General features: G+C 41.3%; 1 protein-coding gene across 2 annotated transcripts in view; it reads right to left on the bottom strand.

Annotated features, from left to right (window-relative positions):
* The window catches only part of WDR13 (WD repeat domain 13), a 65,199-nt gene that overhangs the window by 45,348 nt on the left and 1,351 nt on the right, over positions 1–18,500 (bottom strand). For both annotated transcript variants that reach the window (XM_053696235.1, XM_053696234.1), the window contains exons 2-6: positions 16,521–16,608; positions 15,620–15,857; positions 15,437–15,546; positions 6,453–6,583; positions 3,061–3,368 (exon numbers count right to left, since the gene is read on the bottom strand). In XM_053696235.1, the coding sequence (XP_053552210.1) occupies positions 3,061–3,368; positions 6,453–6,583; positions 15,437–15,546; positions 15,620–15,857; positions 16,521–16,561 (828 nt within the window). In that variant the 5' untranslated portion in view covers positions 16,562–16,608. The remainder of the gene's footprint in view (positions 1–3,060; positions 3,369–6,452; positions 6,584–15,436; positions 15,547–15,619; positions 15,858–16,520; positions 16,609–18,500) is intronic.

Here is an 18,500-nt window from a genome sequence, read left to right as displayed (position 1 = left end):
TAAATGGCTTGGATTTATTCCAATTTGAGGAAGGCTTCCAACTGGAAGCAGATTCCTTGGGAGGAGGATTGAATTTTTGTTCCTTATTCTGACGAAAGGAACGAAAACGGTTAGAAGCCTTAGATTTACCCTTAGGTTTTTTATCCTGAGGCAAAAAAACTCCTTTTCCTCCAGTGATAGTTGAAATAATAGAATCCAACTGAGAACCAAATAAATGATTACCTTGGAAAGAAAGATGGTAATCTAGATTTAGATGTCATATCAGCATTCCAAGATTTAAGCCACAAAGCTCTTCTAGCTAATACAGCTAAAGACATGGATCTAACATCAATTTTGATAATATCAAAAATGGCATCACAAATAAAATGATTAGCATGTTGCAGTAAGCGAACAATGCCAGATATGTCAAAATCCAATTCATGTTGCGCTAAATTTTCCAACCAGAAAGTTGATGCAGCCGTAACATCACCCAAAGAAATAGCAGGTCTGAGAAGATGACCTGAATATAAATAGGCCTTCCTTAGATAAGATTCAAGCTTCCTATCTAAAGGATCCTTAAAGGAAGTGCTATCTTCCATAGGAATAGTGGTACGTTTAGCAAGAGTAGAAATAGCCCCATCAACTTTGGGGATCTTTTCCCAAAACTCTATAGATTTTGCTGGTAAAGGATACAATCTCTTAAACCTTGAAGAAGGAATAAAGGAAGTACCTGGCTTATTCCATTCCTTAGAAATCATATCAGAAATAGCCTCAGGAATGGGAAAACCCCTGGGGAAACCACAGGAGGTTTAAAAACAGCCTTTAAACGTTTATTAGACTGAACGTCAATAGGACTGGTTACCTCAATATCCAAAGTAATTAACACTTCTTTTAATAAAGAACGCATATACTCTATTTTAAATAAATAAGTAGATTTGTCAGTGTCAATATCTGAGGAAGGATCTTCTGTTTCAGATAGATCCTCATCAGAAGAGGATGAATTATTATGTTGTTGGTCATTTGAAATTTCATCAGCTAAATGAGAAGTTTTAAAAGACCTTTTACGTTTATTAGAAGGTGGAAATGCAGACAAAGCCTTCATAATAGAATCAGAAACAAATTCTTTAAAATTTACAGGTATATCATGCACATTAGAAGTTGAAGGAACTGCAACTGGCACTGTACTATTACTGATAGAAACACTATCTGCATGTAAAAGTTTATCATGACAACTATTACAAATGACCTTCGGTGGAATAATTTCTACAATTTTACAACAAATGCACTTAGATTTGGTAGAACCAATGTCAGGCAGCAATGTTCCAGCAGAAACGTCTGAGGCAGGATCAGATTGGGACATCTTGCTCAATGTAAGAGAAAAAACAACATGTAAAGCAAAATTATCTATTTCCTTAAATGACAGTTTCAGGAATGGGAAAAAAATGCAAAAGCATAGGCCTCTTGATAGAAAAGAAAGCAGGAGGCAAACAACAATGGGGTATTGAAATAATGAAGAAAATTTGGCGCCAAGTATGACGCACAACGTAACGTAAACTTTTTTGGCGCCAAAAATGACCGGAAATGACACACTTGCATCACTAATGACGCCGTGTGAAACGTCTCGGCGTCACGTATGACGCCGGAAATGACGAAGTTGCGTCAAAAACGTATTTTTCCGTACCAAAAAAGTTTGCGCCAAAAATGATGCAATAAAGTCTAACATTTGACGCACCCGTGTTCCTAACACCCGCAATTGCAAAAAGTAGTCCAATTGAAAAAAGACTAAACTTAAACCCCAGGTAAGAAATACATTTCTTAAAGTGTTTATATTCCCAAATATGAAACTGACAGTCTGCAGAAGGAAATGCATGAACCTGACTCATGGCAAATATAAGTACAATACATATATTTATAACTTTATATAATTTGCATAAAATGCGAAACCATAGCTGAGAGTGTCTTAAGTAATGAAAACATACTTACCAAAAGACACCCATCCACATATAGCAGATAGCCAAACCAGTACTAAAACAGTTATTAGTAGAGGTAATGGTAAATTGAGAGTATATCGTCGATCTGAAAAGGGAGGTAGGAGATGAATCTCTACGACCGATAACAGAGAACCCATGAAAAAGACCCCCGTTAGAGAAATCATCATATTCAATAGGTGATACTCCCTTCACGTCCCTCTGACATTCGCTGTACTCTGAGAGGAATCGGGCTTCAACAATGCTGAGAAGCGCATGTCAACGTAGAAATCTTAGCACAAACTTACTTCACCACCTCCACAGGAGGCAAAGTTTGTAAAACTGAATTGTGGGTGTGGTGAGGGGTGTATTTATAGGCATTTTGAGGTTTGGGAAACTCTGCCCCTCCTGGTAGGATTGTATATCCCATATGTCACTAGCTCATGGACTCTTGCCAATTACATGAAAGAAATGTACGTTAAACTTTGTTTGTTTTTAAATATAAATTGAAACTAATAAAGCTGTATCACTTGAGTATTTCCTACTAATATTTATTGGCTGATAGGTACTTCCTGCTTATGTTTCCCTGTCATATTGAAAACATAAATGGTTTAAAAAGGTACAGTCTAGTCAAAATCAAAACACATGATTCAGATAGGGCATGCAATTTTAAACAACTTTCCAAATTTACTTTCATCATCAAATTTGCTTTGTACTCTTGGAATTCTTTGTTGAAAGCTAAACCTAGGTAGGCTCATATGCTAATTTCTAAGGCCGCCTCTTATCTCAGTGCATTGTGACCGTTTGTTACAGCTAGACGGCGCTAGGTCATGTGTGCAATATAGATTGCTGTGCTCACTCCGGTGGAGTCAGCACTGATTGGCTAAAATACAAGTCTGTCAAAAACACTGAGATAAGGGGCAGTCTGCAGAGGGTTAGATACAAGGAAATCATAGAGGTAAAAGTGTATTAATATAACTGTGTTGGTTATACAAAACTGGGAAATGGATAATAAAGGGATTATCTATCTTTTTAAACAATAAGAATTCTGGAGTAGACTGTCACTTTAACCTTTGAGCAGAGTTTAAGGAGGAAGACCACGCAACTTACTTACCACAGTGAGATTGTTGTTAATTGGCTGGAAGGTACAGCAGAGCATTGGAGCAGAGTCTGGGTCTGGGATATGACGAATACAAAGTCCATCGTGTGTGTTCCATATTCGCATGCTGCCATCCAAAGAGGTTGACACGATGATGTCATTGGACAAGGACCAAGAGAAGTCACTTACAGCATGGGTATGTCCACGCAAAGTCTGCAGAACAGCAGGGGGTGTGGGAACCAGCTGGCACACAGAAATTGTCCCATCCAGAGAGCAGCAAGCTAAAAGATTCTTGTCATCATTGGCAAACTGCACCTTGGGAACTAAATAACATGATACTAAGTTATTTGGAAATGGATATTAATATGCACAACCATTACAATGATATATAGGCAAATGTGAACTTGTATGGAGAGTTAGAGTGAATCTATACACCCTTAGCAATCATTCCTATCCCATTTCCTTACATTAAACTCCCTCCTTGACCCATTGCAATCTGGATTTTGCCCCAACACTCCACAGAGACAGCAATCATTAAGGTTACCAATGACCTACTTACAGCTAAATCGAAAGGCCACTTCTCTCTGCTAATCCTCCTTAATCTGCCTGCAGCCTTTGATACTGTTGACCAACCTCTTTTTACGCCAAACCCTACACTCCTTCAGCATTCGTGACACAGCCCTTTTGTGGTTCTCTTCCTACCCGTCTAACCTTCTCCGGTGCATCCTCCTTCCCTTTACCACATCCTGTTGGGGTACCACAAGGCTCTATCCTTGGTCTCCTTCTCAATCTACACGTCATTATTAGGTTCTTTATTAAAGTCCCATGGGCTTCAATAGCATTTGTATGCCGATGACACCCAAATCTACCTGTCTGCACCAGACCTATCTCCTTCCTTGCTAACGCAAGGCATGTAAGCCTATGAGCCTAGCTGTTTGCAGATCACCTTCATAAGAGTGGACTACAACATTTGATCGCTATAAATGTTACCTGCATACCATGCTTATGTTTATAGTGCTGCGGAATCTGTTGCCGCTCTGCAAATAACTAATAATAATAATTCCTAGTTTATGCTTTACTGGGAATTCCCTTCTTATTAATCACTGAAGACTTGTGTAGATTTCCTTTCCACATGCAGAGGGCAATTATTATTACCATTTATTCCGTAGCGCTGGGTATACAATGACAAGGATTTATGATAAGATACAAAAACATAATAGACTAAACAAATCTAGTACAGAAAGGAAGAGGGCCCTGCTCCGGAGAGCTTACAGGCTGAGGGTGCAGAGACATAAGGTTTGGGGTAGTGTGTCACATGGATTGTAGTTGCAGTGGTGAGTCAAGGCAGTTGAAGATTTATTTTGAGTAGGATGAAAAGCTGAGGAGAGATTGTAAGCCTCACTGAATGGGTCTGTTTTCAAAGAGAGTGTCTGGAGTCAGATTTCTTAATTCCAGTTCTCAGGGAACATTAGGAGATTACATTTTCAGGATTACCTTGGGTGAAAGTAGATTAACAACCATAATCACCGATTAGCTGATCAACTCACCTAGTTCATATACCCTGAAAATCTGGCCTTTAAGTATGTCCTGAGAAATGAAATTAAAAAACACAGGCACAAAGATACCCCCCATGCATTCGCTCCAGGCACAAACATGCATAGAAATAGAAAGACCCCCTTGTGAAGACACTCTAAGCACACAAGTGCATAGACAGCCCTCCCTGCAAATGTGTTCCAGATACTTGTTCATAAAAGCACTCCCTGTGTACCTGCAGCAGGCACACCCACACCAGATACATAAATGTACAAAAAGCTCTCCCTTAACACTCGCACACACACGTACATAAAGCATTCCCTGTGCACTCACACCAGGCACACCCATGTATACAGAAAGCACTCCCTGTGCACTCACACCAGGCACACCCATGTATACAGAAAGCACTCCCTGTGCACTCACACCAGGCACACCCATGTATACAGAAAGCACTCCCTGTGCACTCACACCAGGCACACCCATGTATACAGAAAGCACTCCCTGTGCACTCACACCAGGCGCACCCATGTATACAGAAAGCACTCCCTGTGCACTCACACCAGGCGCACCCATGTATACAGAAAGCACTCCCTGTGCACTCACACCAGGCGCACCCATGTATACAGAAAGCACTCCCTGTGCACTCACACCAGGCACACCTATGTATACAGAAAGCACTCCCTGTGCACTCACACCAGGCGCACCTATGTATACAGAAAGCACTCCCTGTGCACTCACACCAGGCACTCCTATGTTACAGAAAGCACTCCCTGTGCACTCACACCAGGCGCACCTATGTATACAGAAAGCACTCCCTGTGCACTCACACCAGGCGCACCTATAATACAGAAAGCACTCCCTGTGCACTCACACCAGGCGCACCTATGTATACAGAAAGCACTCCCTGTGCACTCACACCAGGCGCACCTATGTATACAGAAAGCACTCCCTGTGCACTCACACCAGGCGCACCTATGTATACAGAAAGCACTCCCTGTGCACTCACACCAGGCGCACCTATGTATACAGAAAGCACTCCCTGTGCACTCACACCAGGCGCACCTATGTATACAGAAAGCACTCCCTGTGCACTCACACCAGGCGCACCTATAATACAGAAAGCACTCCCTGTGCACTCACACCAGGCGCACCTATGTATACAGAAAGCACTCCCTGTGCACTCACACCAGGCGCACCTATAATACAGAAAGCACTCCCTGTGCACTCACACCAGGCGCACCTATGTATACAGAAAGCACTCCCTATGCACTCACACCATGCGCACCTATGTATACAGAAAGCACTCCCTGTGCACTCACACCTATGCACAAAAAGCACTCCCTGTGCACTCACACCAGGCGCACCTATGTATACAGAAAGCACTCCCTGTGCACTCACACCAGGCGCACCTATAATACAGAAAGCACTCCCTGTGCACTCACACCAGGCGCACCTATGTATACAGAAAGCACTCCCTATGCACTCACACCATGCGCACCTATGTATACAGAAAGCACTCCCTGTGCACTCACACCAGGCACACCCATGTATACAGAAAGCACTCCCTGTGCACTCACACCAGGCGCACCTATAATACAGAAAGCACTCCCTGTGCACTCACACCAGGCGCACCTATGTATACAGAAAGCACTCCCTGTGCACTCACACCAGGCGCACCTATGTATACAGAAAGCACTCCCTGTGCACTCACACCAGGCGCACCTATGTATACAGAAAGCACTCCCTGTGCACTCAAATCGGGCATAGAAAATACTTCCTATGCACACACTCATGTCACGAACACAGAGGCACAATTTTAGGATTTACCTACACATTCAGTGAACAAATCAGCACTGATAGAACTGCATACTCACCAGCGTGGTCCACATGCTGATCAAATATATGGTACATGCCAGCAAAGGCATAATTCTCACTCAAGGTAGTATCACCTGCCATTGCCCGACTTGCTTCTGCCAAAGGAGTTGGCACTACACTGCCTGGAGCCCTGTGAATATTGAAGACTATTACATTTCCCCATATTTTACAAAAATACACAAGTATGTAGCAGAGTTTGCCAATTAATGTGCTGCATTTTTTTTAAGTGGATAAAGTTGATCCACAACTTCCTGTTTGGACCCTATCTGCTCCTGCTTAATAGGGTTACTACACAGGGTCACAGATGGAGACATCAACACGCAACAGAGGTTGGAGCAAACTTATTTTGTCAAAAGCTCACAGACCTATGCAAGAATAGAGAAAAAAAAGTTAAGTGCGCATAAAATAGCAACTACACCAATCAGTATGAAAAAAGCATCACATTTACTGGGTTATATCAGAGGGGGGAAAAAACAGCCATTATTTTGTATGAAACCTAAAATCACAGAAAAAGATCCCTGGTGGTTAAAAATAAATGAAATACAATGGCAATATGTAAAATAATTTTAAGATCAGGATATAAAAACCAAGAATCCACAATATTATCCAGCTAGTTAAAACTTGTATAAGAGTGCTGGAAAACGGATCACACTTGTCCGTTGTTCAAAACGGAGATTGGGGCTGTTCAACCACATCCACTTTAAATAAACCAAGGAGGTCTCCCAAGAGGCGTGAAACAGTCAGTACACATGAAGCGCTCACCCGGTACAACGGACCTCAAAAGGTAATAAATTAATTTCTCTTACCCAACAACATTTCCTCATCTAACTCTGCATTAACATCTTTCTCAATCTTGCAGTCCTCACCTCCTGTTTCTCAACCCCCTACCCTTCAAGATTGTAAGTTCCCACGGGAATAGGGCCCTCAATTCCTCCTGTATGTGTTTGTAAATTTTGTCCTGTCTGTTACAAGTTTTATATTATTGTTTTATTTAAATGAATTGTATCCATGGACAGCGCTGCAGAATATGTTGGCACTTCATAAATAAAGTGTAATAATAAAGGGGACGTGACAACTTACTGCACCACGGCGATAAGCTTACGACCCAGCCTTTGTCCTTAGGTGAATCCAGATGCTGCCGCTTCTGTGTTTGCACTCAGTGTGCGCTAATGACTTCTGTGCCTGTAATCACGTGACTTCCTCCAGCCAATCAGATATCCTTTTCTCCATTACTTCGTGGATAGCAAACAGTCTTCCTAGGGATAACAGAGTGCTCTATACATTTAGATTAGGGACTGTGTATAGATAGAACCAGCAGTTTAATCTACGCGTTTCAGCCTTTATCAAATGGCTGGGTCGTGAGCGGATTGCTGTGGTGCATTAAGTTGCCACGTCCCCTTTGAGGTCCGTTGTACCGGGTGAGTGCTACATGTGTACTGTTTCACGCCTCCTGGATGTCTCCCCTTGGCTTATTTAAAGTGGATGTGGTTGAACAGCCACAATCTCCGTTTTTAATTAACGGACAAGTATGATCCATTTTCAAGCACTCTTATACAAGTTTTAAATTAGCTGGATAATATTGTGGACTCTTCTTTCTTGTTTTTATATCCTGATCTTAAAATTGTTTTACATATTGCCATTGTATTTCATTTATTTTTAACCACCGGTGGTCTATATCTGTGATTTTAGGTTTTATACTAAATAATGTCTGTATTTTACTCTGATATAACCCAGTAAATTTGATACTTTGTTCATACTGATTGGTGTGGTTGCTATTTTATGTGCACTTAGCTTTTTTCTATTTTTACCTACTCTCTTGTGATTGGCTGTAGAGGACAATCCCACTTTGTTAAGTTGCAATACCACCCCATTGAGTGTCTGGAGATATAACCTTTTCTTGTATAAGAGCTCACAGACCTGCAATTTAAAGTCACATCTGCGTCACTAACACCAGCTTAGCTTGCAAGTTACTGCTTAAAGGGACAGTCTATACAAAATTAAACCGAGATTCAGATAGGGCATGCAATTTTAAAACAACTTTCCAATTCATCATCATGTATTTGTAGAGCTCCAACAGGTTCCGCAGCAAAAACTATTACAGGGATCAAATGGGTAGAGGGTCCTGCCGAGAGTTGCACTGTTGTAGTCGGCTCTTATGAAGGTGAACTACAAACAGCTGGGCTCATAGGCTTAAATGCTATGGGGTTTAAAGGGATAGCAGTGGAGATAGGAAAGTTAGTGTAGGTTGTAAGCGTCCCTGAATAGCAGAGTCTTCAGGGAGCACTTTAAGCTTTTAAAACTAGAGGAGATTCTTGTGGAGTGAGGCAGAGAGTTCCATAAAATGGGAGCCAGTCTGGAGAAATCTTGTAGATGGGAATGTGAGGAGGTAACAAGAGAGAAGGAGAGTAGGAGGTCGTAAGCAGAGCAAAGGGGATGGGAGCAAGAGTATCTGGAGACAGGGTCTGAGATATAGAGGGGAGCAGTGCAGTTGAGGGCTTTGTATGTCAGAGTCAGAATTTTGTGTTTAATCCTGGAGGCAAGAGGAAGCCAGTGAAGGGATTGGCAGAGAGGTGCAGCAGAAGAGGAGCGACGTGTAAGGAAGATGAGCCTGGCAGAGGCATTCATTATTGATTGTAAGGGAGCTAGGCGGCATCTAGGGAGACCAGAGTTGCAGAAATCGAGGCGGGAAAGTATGAGAGAGTGGATTAAAATCTTTGTTGTGTCTTGTGTAAGGAAATGTCTAATTTTAGAGATGTTTTTAAAGTGGAAGCGGCAGGCTTTAGCCAAGGTCTGAATGTGAGGAGTGAAAGAAAGATCTGAGTCAAGTGTGACCCCAAGACATCGGGAATGTGAGGTTGGGTAATGATAGAGTTAGCAACAGTTATAGAGACATGGGGGGGTGGAGATTTTGGAAGAAGGGGGAAAAATAAGGAGCGATTTAGCTTGAGGTAGTGAGAGAGGACATCCAAGATGAGATTTGAGAGAGACAGTTAGTGATACGGGTTAGCAAGGAAGGAGATAGTTCTGGTACAGAGAGGTAGATTTGGGTATTGTCAGCATACAAATGATAGTGAAACCCGTGGGACTTTATTAAATATTATTATTTATTAAGGAACCTAGTGAGGACGTGTAGATTGAGAAGAGAAGGGGACCGAGGACAGAGCCATAGAGTGTTAGTATCTTCTACACGTTATTCTTCCGGGACCGAGGACAGAGCCTTGCGGTACCCCAACAGAAAGAGGCAACAGGGCAGAGGATGCCCCAGAGAAGGCTACACTAAAGGTACGGTTAGACAGGTAGTAAGAGAACCAAGAGAGAGCTGTGTCATAGATGCCAAAGGATTGGAGGGTATGGAGTAAAAGAGGGTGGTAGACAGTATTAAAGGCTGCAGACAGATCAAGGAGGATAAGTAGAGAGAAGTGGCCTTTCGATTTTGCTGTAAGTAGGTTGTTAGTAACCTTAACAATTGCTGTCTCTATTGAGTGAAGGGGGCGAAATCCATATTGCAGTGGGTCAAGGAGGGAGTTTAATGTAAGGAAATGGAATAGGCGTGCATGTACTAGCTTTTCAAGAAGCTTTGAGGCAAGAGGTAGTGGGGAAATAGGGCGGTAGTTGGATGGGGAGGTTGGATCGAGAGAAGGTTTATTGAGGATAGGTGGTGTGACTAATGCATGTTTAAGAGATGTGGGAACTTTACCAGTGCTGAGGGAGAGGTTGAAGATGTGTGTGAGTATAGGGGTAAGGGGAGAAGAGAGGGAGGGGAGTAGTTGTGAGGGGATGGGGTCCAGGGGACAGGTAGTGGTCGAGGGGACAGGTAACCGGGGCAAAAGAGCTAAATTTGGGTTTTGGAGGATTGTGAGCTTTTGAGGGGGTGGGAGACCGGTAGTATGTTGAGAGCGGATTTCATTTCTGATACTTTTATCATCAAATTTGCTTTGTTCTCTTGGTAGTCTTAGTTGAAAGCTAAACCTAGGCAGGCTCATATGCTAATTTCTGAGCCCTTGAAGGCCGCCTTGTTTTTTTTACATCTAGAGGGCGTTCGTTCACGTGTGCCATATAGATAAGTGTGCTCACACCAGTGTAGTTGCTTATGAGAGGGCACTGATTAGCTAAAAAAAAAAATAAGTCTCAAAAGAACTGAAATAAGGGGGCAGCCTGTAGAGGCTTAGAAACAGGGTTCTCACAGAGGTAAAAAGTATTTTAATATAACCGTGTTGGTTATGTAAAACTGGGGAATAAAGGAATTATATATCTTTTTAAACAATAACAATTCTGGAGTAGACTGTCCCTTTAAGAGATGGCCACAACCTCAAACCCTTTATTAAAAATACTATGCAAGAGACCCTGCTGACCCCCTCAGAAGTATTTGTTCTTTGTTGATCAATAAGTGCAGTACCCACATATTGCAGTGAAAGTATTGCATTTCCCTTTTCAATTGCATTTTTAAAAGGGGCATAAAAGCGTAAAAATTAGCTAAATACATCTGGTGAGCCAATGACAAGAGGCATTTGTGTGTAGCCACCAATCACTAGCTGGCTCCCAGTAGTGCATTGCTGCTCATGAGTAGGTTTTTAAACCAAGGATACTAAGAGAACAAAGTAAAATTGATAATAGAAGTAAATTAAAATATAGATTGTCACATTTTGCGTTTGTTCACTATGAGCAGTGCATATTTACTGAAGTACTTGGGAGTGACTAGAAGGCTCGGTATTGAGTTGTATATGGACTGCTGTTACTCAAACCATAATGATGAGTATTAAAGGGATATTCCAGTCAAAATATAAATGCACATAGACTGATTGCATCTTTGAATAGAAACATATTTACAATATAAATGTATTGGCAAATATGCTTCTATTAAAAGTTATCACTGTTTTAGTGTTAAGATTTTTCTCTGCACGTGCATGTGAGGCATAGCTAGATATTGTCACTGCACTCACATTTTAAATAATGCAGCTGCTCAGATAATCAGTGGGGCTTGTATCATGTCAGCCATTAACAGATGGTACAAGCATTCTTTGAGCAAGTGCTGTGTTTAACATGCTGGTGCACGGTGCATACTTAAATACACTTTTGAAACAGCTATAGCTTTTATTAGAAGCATTTTTGCTAATACGTGTATATTACAACTTTGATTCTGTTCAATACCGAAATGCACCCATGTGGTTTCCAATTTTGGCTGGAATGTCCCTTTAATTACAAGCAGCCCTGCTGACTGCCTCAGAGGATTCCTTATAATGTTTTGGTTTTGTTCCCTAGCATAGAATTCTAGACACTAGATCTAGTCGCACAATGACCACAGCAGACTGACGTTTCGCACAATAACTACTACGGACTAGGAGATAACGTCTGAGTGCACCCTCACATCAATAAAACCGGCACCGAGTATGAGTGACTGATGCCCACCATCAAGATCTGCTCTACCTTTAATCAGCTTCACTTCAAGTTCATTTAAAGGGATACGAAACCAGACTATTTTTAAAAAGGTTCAAATTAACTTCCAATTTTAAATTTGATTTGTTCCCATGATATTCTGTGTTGACGACATACCTAGGTAGGTTTCTGGAGCACTACATGGTAGGGTATAGTGCTGCCCTCTAGTAATCTTACAAATGGATAACAGTCTTGCAAAACCGCTGCCATATAGTGCGCCAGAAATGTGCCGGTGTTCTAAAGTTAGTTGTCTACCGCGTAGGAATGTGACTACCGCGTCACTTCCGGTGACTTTAATCAGCTGCTGGAGGTTTGTGGCACTCACTGCTCATGCGCTAGAGTCCCAACCTCCTACAAACAGCTGTTTAAGGCAGAATAGCTGACAACTTACTTGTGAACATCGGTGTTGTAAAATAAGTTGTGTACCGCGTAGGAATTGGCGCCTGATCGTTCGGTCCTTCTCTCCATAACATAGATTTTATTTTGCAATACTTTTGAAATAGTTTTCACTTGCTGTATTTATTTCTTTTTTCGCCGTTCTATACTTTTATAGCAATATCGCAAATTAGTCAACGCTGTACCGTGCTGTATTTTTGTGTTTTCTGAATGATCATTTCCTAAAGCCTCCAATATAATCCTCAGTCGTTTTTACCTCGTTGTGAATTATCTTCTTGCTTCCACCAATGTCTAATGGAGGCTTTAGGAAATGATCACTCAGAAAACACAAAAATACAGCACGGTACAGCGTTTACCAATTTGCGATATTGCTATAAAGGTATAGAACGGCGAAAAAGGAACTAAATACAGAAAGTGAAAACTATTTGAAAATGATTGCAAAATGAAATTTGTGTTATGGAGAGGACAGAGAGCGATCGGGCGGTAATTCCTACGCGGTAGACAACTTACTTTAGAACAGCGGTGTTCTAAAGTAAGTTGTCAGCTGTTTGTAGGAGGTTGGGCCTCCAGTGAGCGCTGTTTATTGTGCCTTAAACATGCGCAGAGAGCGCCACAGCCCTCCAGCAGCTGACTACACGTCACCGGAAGTGACGCGGTAGTGAAATTCCAATGGTAGACATGTTAATTTAAGACACCGGCTCCTAAGCATACGTCCCTGGTTTTCAACAAAAGATACCAAGAGAACGAATACAAATGTATAAAAGAAGTAAATTAGAAAGTTGTTTAAAAAAAATAGCATGTTCTATCTGAATCATAAAAGAAAAATGTTGGTTTCATATCCCTTTAAAGGGACATGAAACCCAAATGTTTTCTTTCATGATTCGGATAGAGAATACAATCTTAAACAACTTTCTAATTTACTTCTATTATCTAATTTGCTTAATTCTCTTGATATTCTTTCCTGAAAAGCATATCTAGATAGGCTCAGTAGCTTCTGATTGGTGGCTGCACATAGATGCCTCATGTGATTGGCTCACCCATGTGCATTGCTATTTCTTTAACTAAGGATATCTAAAGAATGAAGCAAATTAGATAATATAAGTAAATTGGAATGTTGTTTAAAATTGTATTCTCTGTCTGAATAATGAAAGAAAAATGTTGGGTTTAATGTCCCTTTAAAGAGCTTATTATATCACAGGTATGTTTAAACAATATCCCACATTTAAGGGACACTGAACCCACATTTTTTTATTTCATGATTCAGATAGAGCATGCAAGTTTAAGCAACTCCACTACAACTGCCCTCCTAAAAGTTTGCAACGACATCCAAACTGGCATGGAACAAGGAGAACTAACTGGAGCTATTTTCCTTGATTTTGCAAAGGCTTTTGACACAGTGGACCATGACCTACTACTTCTCAAACTAAAAAACTCTGGTATTGCTGATCGCCCGTTAACCTGGTTTAAATCATATGTATCGGATCGATCACAATATGTCTCTGTCTCTAACAGTGACTCCCTCCCTCTCCCAGTCACGTGTGGTGTTCCCCAAGGTTCCATTCTCGGCCCCCTACTATTCACATTATTTATAAATGATTTGCCTAATGTCTGCAAATCCTCAACTGTACACATGTACGCAGATGACACGGTAATCTATGCAAACAAATCTGATCTGCTGCAGCTTGAAACAGTGCTCCAAGACCAGTTCACAGAGGTAGAAAAGTGGATCTCAAAAAACAAACTCTTCCTAAACACTGACAAAACGGTCACAGTGATCTTTGGAACGGGACCTAAAATACATAAATTACAAAATTCCCATCTTCGCATCAAAACAAAATCCAATTGCACGCTGACCACAGTCCACTCTTTTAAATACTTAGGTATGTTGTTAGACCCCAATCTATCTTTTGGACTCCACATAGAAAAAATTGCCTCTAAACTTTATCCAAAACTAGGTGCCCTGTACAGAAACAAATCTTGCCTTAGCCCTACAGTAAAGGAAAAGATTGTACAGCAAATGCTGATGCCTATCTTGGATTATGGGGACATAGTATATGCACCTGCTCCGCAAACTCACCTTAATAAACTTAATACGTTATATAACTCGCTCTGCCGCCTTGTGCTACAATGTAACTACAGGACCCACCATTGTGACATGCTAAAAGAACTAAACTGGCTGTCGCTGGAATCCAGACGCACCCTCCATCTTTCTTGCCTTGTCTTTAAGAGCCTTTCTGGGAAGCTCCCACCCTACCTGAGCAGAATGCTCTCCCCTGCTATTCCCACCTCCTATAACCTCCGATCCAGTACCAGCACATTATTTAGCTTGCCTCAATACAAAAATAAAGCAGCTTGATCATCCTTTTCCTACAGAGCGCCACAGTTATGGAATGACCTCCCTCACACTTTAAAAACTTCCCCAAGCCTAAAATCCTTTAACAGATCCCTCTATACATATCTCAAAACAGAATGCTCCTGTCATGGTTGATTAAATATTTCGTACCTGCTCTATGTTAAATGTTTGCATATATTGTGTATTATTATTGTTTTTGTATTTTATTGTACCCTATTGTATCAATGCAATGTTTTGTGGTCCCAGGACATACTTGAAAACGAGAGAAATCTCAATGTATCCTTCCTGGTAAAATATTTTATAAATAAAATAAAACTTTCTAATTGAATCCTAATATCAATTTTTATTCATTCTCTTGCTATCTTTGTTTGAAAAGAATGTATCTAAGCTAAGGAGCCAGACAATTTTTGGTTTAGACTCTGGACAGCACTTTTATATTGGTGGGAGAATTTATCCACCAATCAGCAAGAACAACCCAGGTTGTTCACCAAAAATGGGCCGGCATCTAAACTTACTTTCTTGCTTTTCAAATAAAGATACCAAGAGAATGAAGAAAATTTGATAATAGGAGTAAATTAGAAAGTTGCATGCTCTATCTGAATCATGAAAGAAAACAATTTGGGTTCAGTGTCCCTTTAAAAAGTCCATTTTGTTAGGTAAATTTATTATTTATGTGCTTTTACAACCATAAAAGTTTGTATGGGTCCCTTAAAGCCTCTAAAATATAGATCTGTGGCCTCCATGTGTAAAGGAGTTGCACCTCACTGATATAGATAGAATTATTTTGCCACACTTTCTTACCGGTCTTCCTGGACAGCTCGATTCATTTGCGCTTGAAGCTGGTATGAGCCACGGCTCATAGAACGTCTATGACCTCTTGACCCCTGAGACCGAGGATCCTCCTCCAAATCCTGCAGCGAAAGAAGATTCTCAATCAGAACTGTAAATGTATAAAAAGCAAATGTCTTTTCTAAAAATTCTCACCTCCATGCGATCTAGTGTAGTTCTAGAGCTACGGATGCTGTTACTGTGAGCCCGGAAGCTACTCTGTTCTGAAAGAGGCCCGTACCGCTGTGCCAAAAGTTGGCTACGCAATTTCAGGTACTGCCGACGGATATTTGGATCATATCCAGCTTTAGCATTCTCTCGCAGAAGCTGGCTACGCCTTCGGATGTATTGAGTACGAAACTGAGGGTGTGCGGGTGTTCGGTAAGCGTTGTACCTAAGAGAGTAACACATTGAATGTTTAGACCACACCATCTAAAACACCCTGCTTATATACAAACTCACACTGGTTTTATTTCTAGGTTACTGCATTGCTGACACACCCAGTCCAACTTTAAATAATCAAATGCCATAAATGAAATCTTTGCCATAAAAAAAAAAAAAAAAAAAAAAAAAAAAAAAGGTACCTTTTTAGGTTTTAAATCCATCTATGAAAGGGTTAAATAAGTGCATATAATAATGCTTCTATTACAAGGTTATGCCGGCCCACATGGATGAATTTTTTTTTTATTATTATTATTGACAATTCCAGTGAACATCCAATCAACATGTGTGTCAGTTGACAATCTTGAAGTCCAGCCCCTTTAATCCCATAGAAAGCTTATGTAGAGTGGGTGGGAATGCTCTATACATTACAGCCCAGCCAAAAGAAGAAATGAAGGAGGGGGGGGTGGGTGGAGGAACAGACAATACTAGTTAGGATTATAAATACACACTTAAAAAAAAAAAAAAAAAAAAAAAAGAAGTTTTAATGGAACATTCTTATAGTCTGAAATTTACTATCACTTTAAGTTTTGATTTTTTTAAATTGTATTCTCTGTTCGATTCATCTTCTCCACCTATGTACGGTTTGTTCACTTCTATCAATGGGTTTGTGTACCTTGCATCTACTGCCAAGACCTGCTGCCACACTGCAGCCATTCCATAGACACTATGAATCTTCTTATCATTCAGAGCTTGAGATATACCTGTAAGAAGAATGTGAAACAGATGTGGTTAATATAGGTCTACGCAGAGAAAAGTCGTGCTGCTACAGGGAACTTCCGCTTTTCGCCTTAATATATGTCTACCTTTTAGATACAGAAATTAGGTTTCCATAAGAAGAGAAAAGTTAGAGGAAGGATGTCTTGACTTAAAGTGACACTAAGGACTACATTTTTAAGCCCTTTTCTTATCAGACTGCTGCTTCCCAGCCCTGCACTCCACCTCTTAGGTGGAGAATTTTATTCTCCCCCGGTCTCTTCTGATTGGGGAGATTGACAGCTCCTGCCCACGTGTGATTGGCTGTGTGCTGCCGGGGGCTGGGTTGCACAAGAGCACAAAGGAGCACTCGTATGCAATGATGCAAAGAAGAAGCCAGGCAGACAGGGGCGAATATGTACGCCCCTGTCCTCCAGTGTTTGATTAATTGAGCCGTAAATACATTTCATACACTTTCCTCTAATCAGTGGTGCTGCCATTATGGAATCTAGGTTACACTACAGGTATCTAAAGGAGAGTTACTGCACACGTGCAAACAGGTCAACACTGGCATGGTGTGAAAAACAGAGATTTTAACATGGCAGCTATACGCGCCCCTGTACGCCTCAGCTCGCCTGTGGCATAACGAAATTACCCGCAGGTAATCAACATTGCACACGAGCGCAATTTTGCGCTTGCGTGCAATCCCACCCCCTGCCTGCGCACAGCCAATCACGCGCGGGCAGGAGCTGTCAATCTCCTCGGTCGTACTCGACCGCAGAGATTAAATTTCGCCACCTTAGATGGCGAAGAGGTTAAGGAAGCGGCGGTCTGGTGAACGCTTAAAAAAAATAAAAATAATAAGTTAGAAACAAAAATGCTATCTTGAGACTCCTACATTACAATATAAGGTATAAAAATAAAATCCCAAAGATTGTGTGATTTCTCTCCATGCCAGCGAGCTTTTGAACATCAGGCCCCGAGCCAGTGAGTCACTTTCCCAGCTGATGCAGCCCATTGTGTCACCTCCACTTGAGTCCTGATGTGGACCAATATATCACCCCTACCTGAGTACTGCTGCCAGCCAATGTGTCACCCCTAGCCTGTGTTGATGTGGCCCAATGTGTCACTGCCACCCAAATGCAAACCAATGTATCAACCCCCCATCAACCTAAGTGCTCATACATATCTCCCCAATGATAATACAACCCAATATAACAGTATGACATACTCTAAATAATAATTCAGCACAATATGTCAATCAGTGAGTGACAATAAATCTTAGAATTCCCAAATCACCCCTGAGTAATAACAATGCCCACAGTGAGAGCCCACAAATTTTGTCACCAGCAACATGCTACCCCAAGAATGATGATGCCAAACCCCAACATATCACCCCTCAAGTCCAGGACCGTCTTTAACACAGGGCAAAAGGGGCAGCTGCCCAGGGCCCAGTTTCTGTTGAGGGGCCCAAGAGTCCTAAAAAAAAAAAAAAAAAAATTTTTTTTTTTTTTTTTATGGTTCATACCAGACTGCTGATTTGACATGGGGAACACACAAATTCAGTCCTAATACTGTCACAGTCAAAAGTACTCTGCTTATATATATATTTTTTTAAAACTGTGCCAGACCGTGCCGGTGTCATGTGATATGCCAAGCTATTGCCATGTGCCGTTTTAGATGTGCACTGTGCAGCACTGAATGCAAAGCCCTAACTCAGCATCCAGCCATTCCCACTGCATCATAAAAGGTCCTACTGGGGTTACCACTGTTACCAGGTAACTGATCTGGTGGTAGGGATTGTTTCTGGGTAGGGCTGACTGTAGGCGCATGCAGCAGAAAGCTGGAGCGGCAGACACGTGAGTATTTGAGCATCTGTGCAGCTGCACACACTGCTCTC

This window comes from Bombina bombina, chromosome 12, assembly GCF_027579735.1.
Source record: "Bombina bombina isolate aBomBom1 chromosome 12, aBomBom1.pri, whole genome shotgun sequence".
Classification (NCBI taxonomy): domain Eukaryota; kingdom Metazoa; phylum Chordata; class Amphibia; order Anura; family Bombinatoridae; genus Bombina; species Bombina bombina.
Note: the sequence above shows the minus strand (reverse complement) of the source record. Positions and strands in the feature narration are given on the sequence as shown.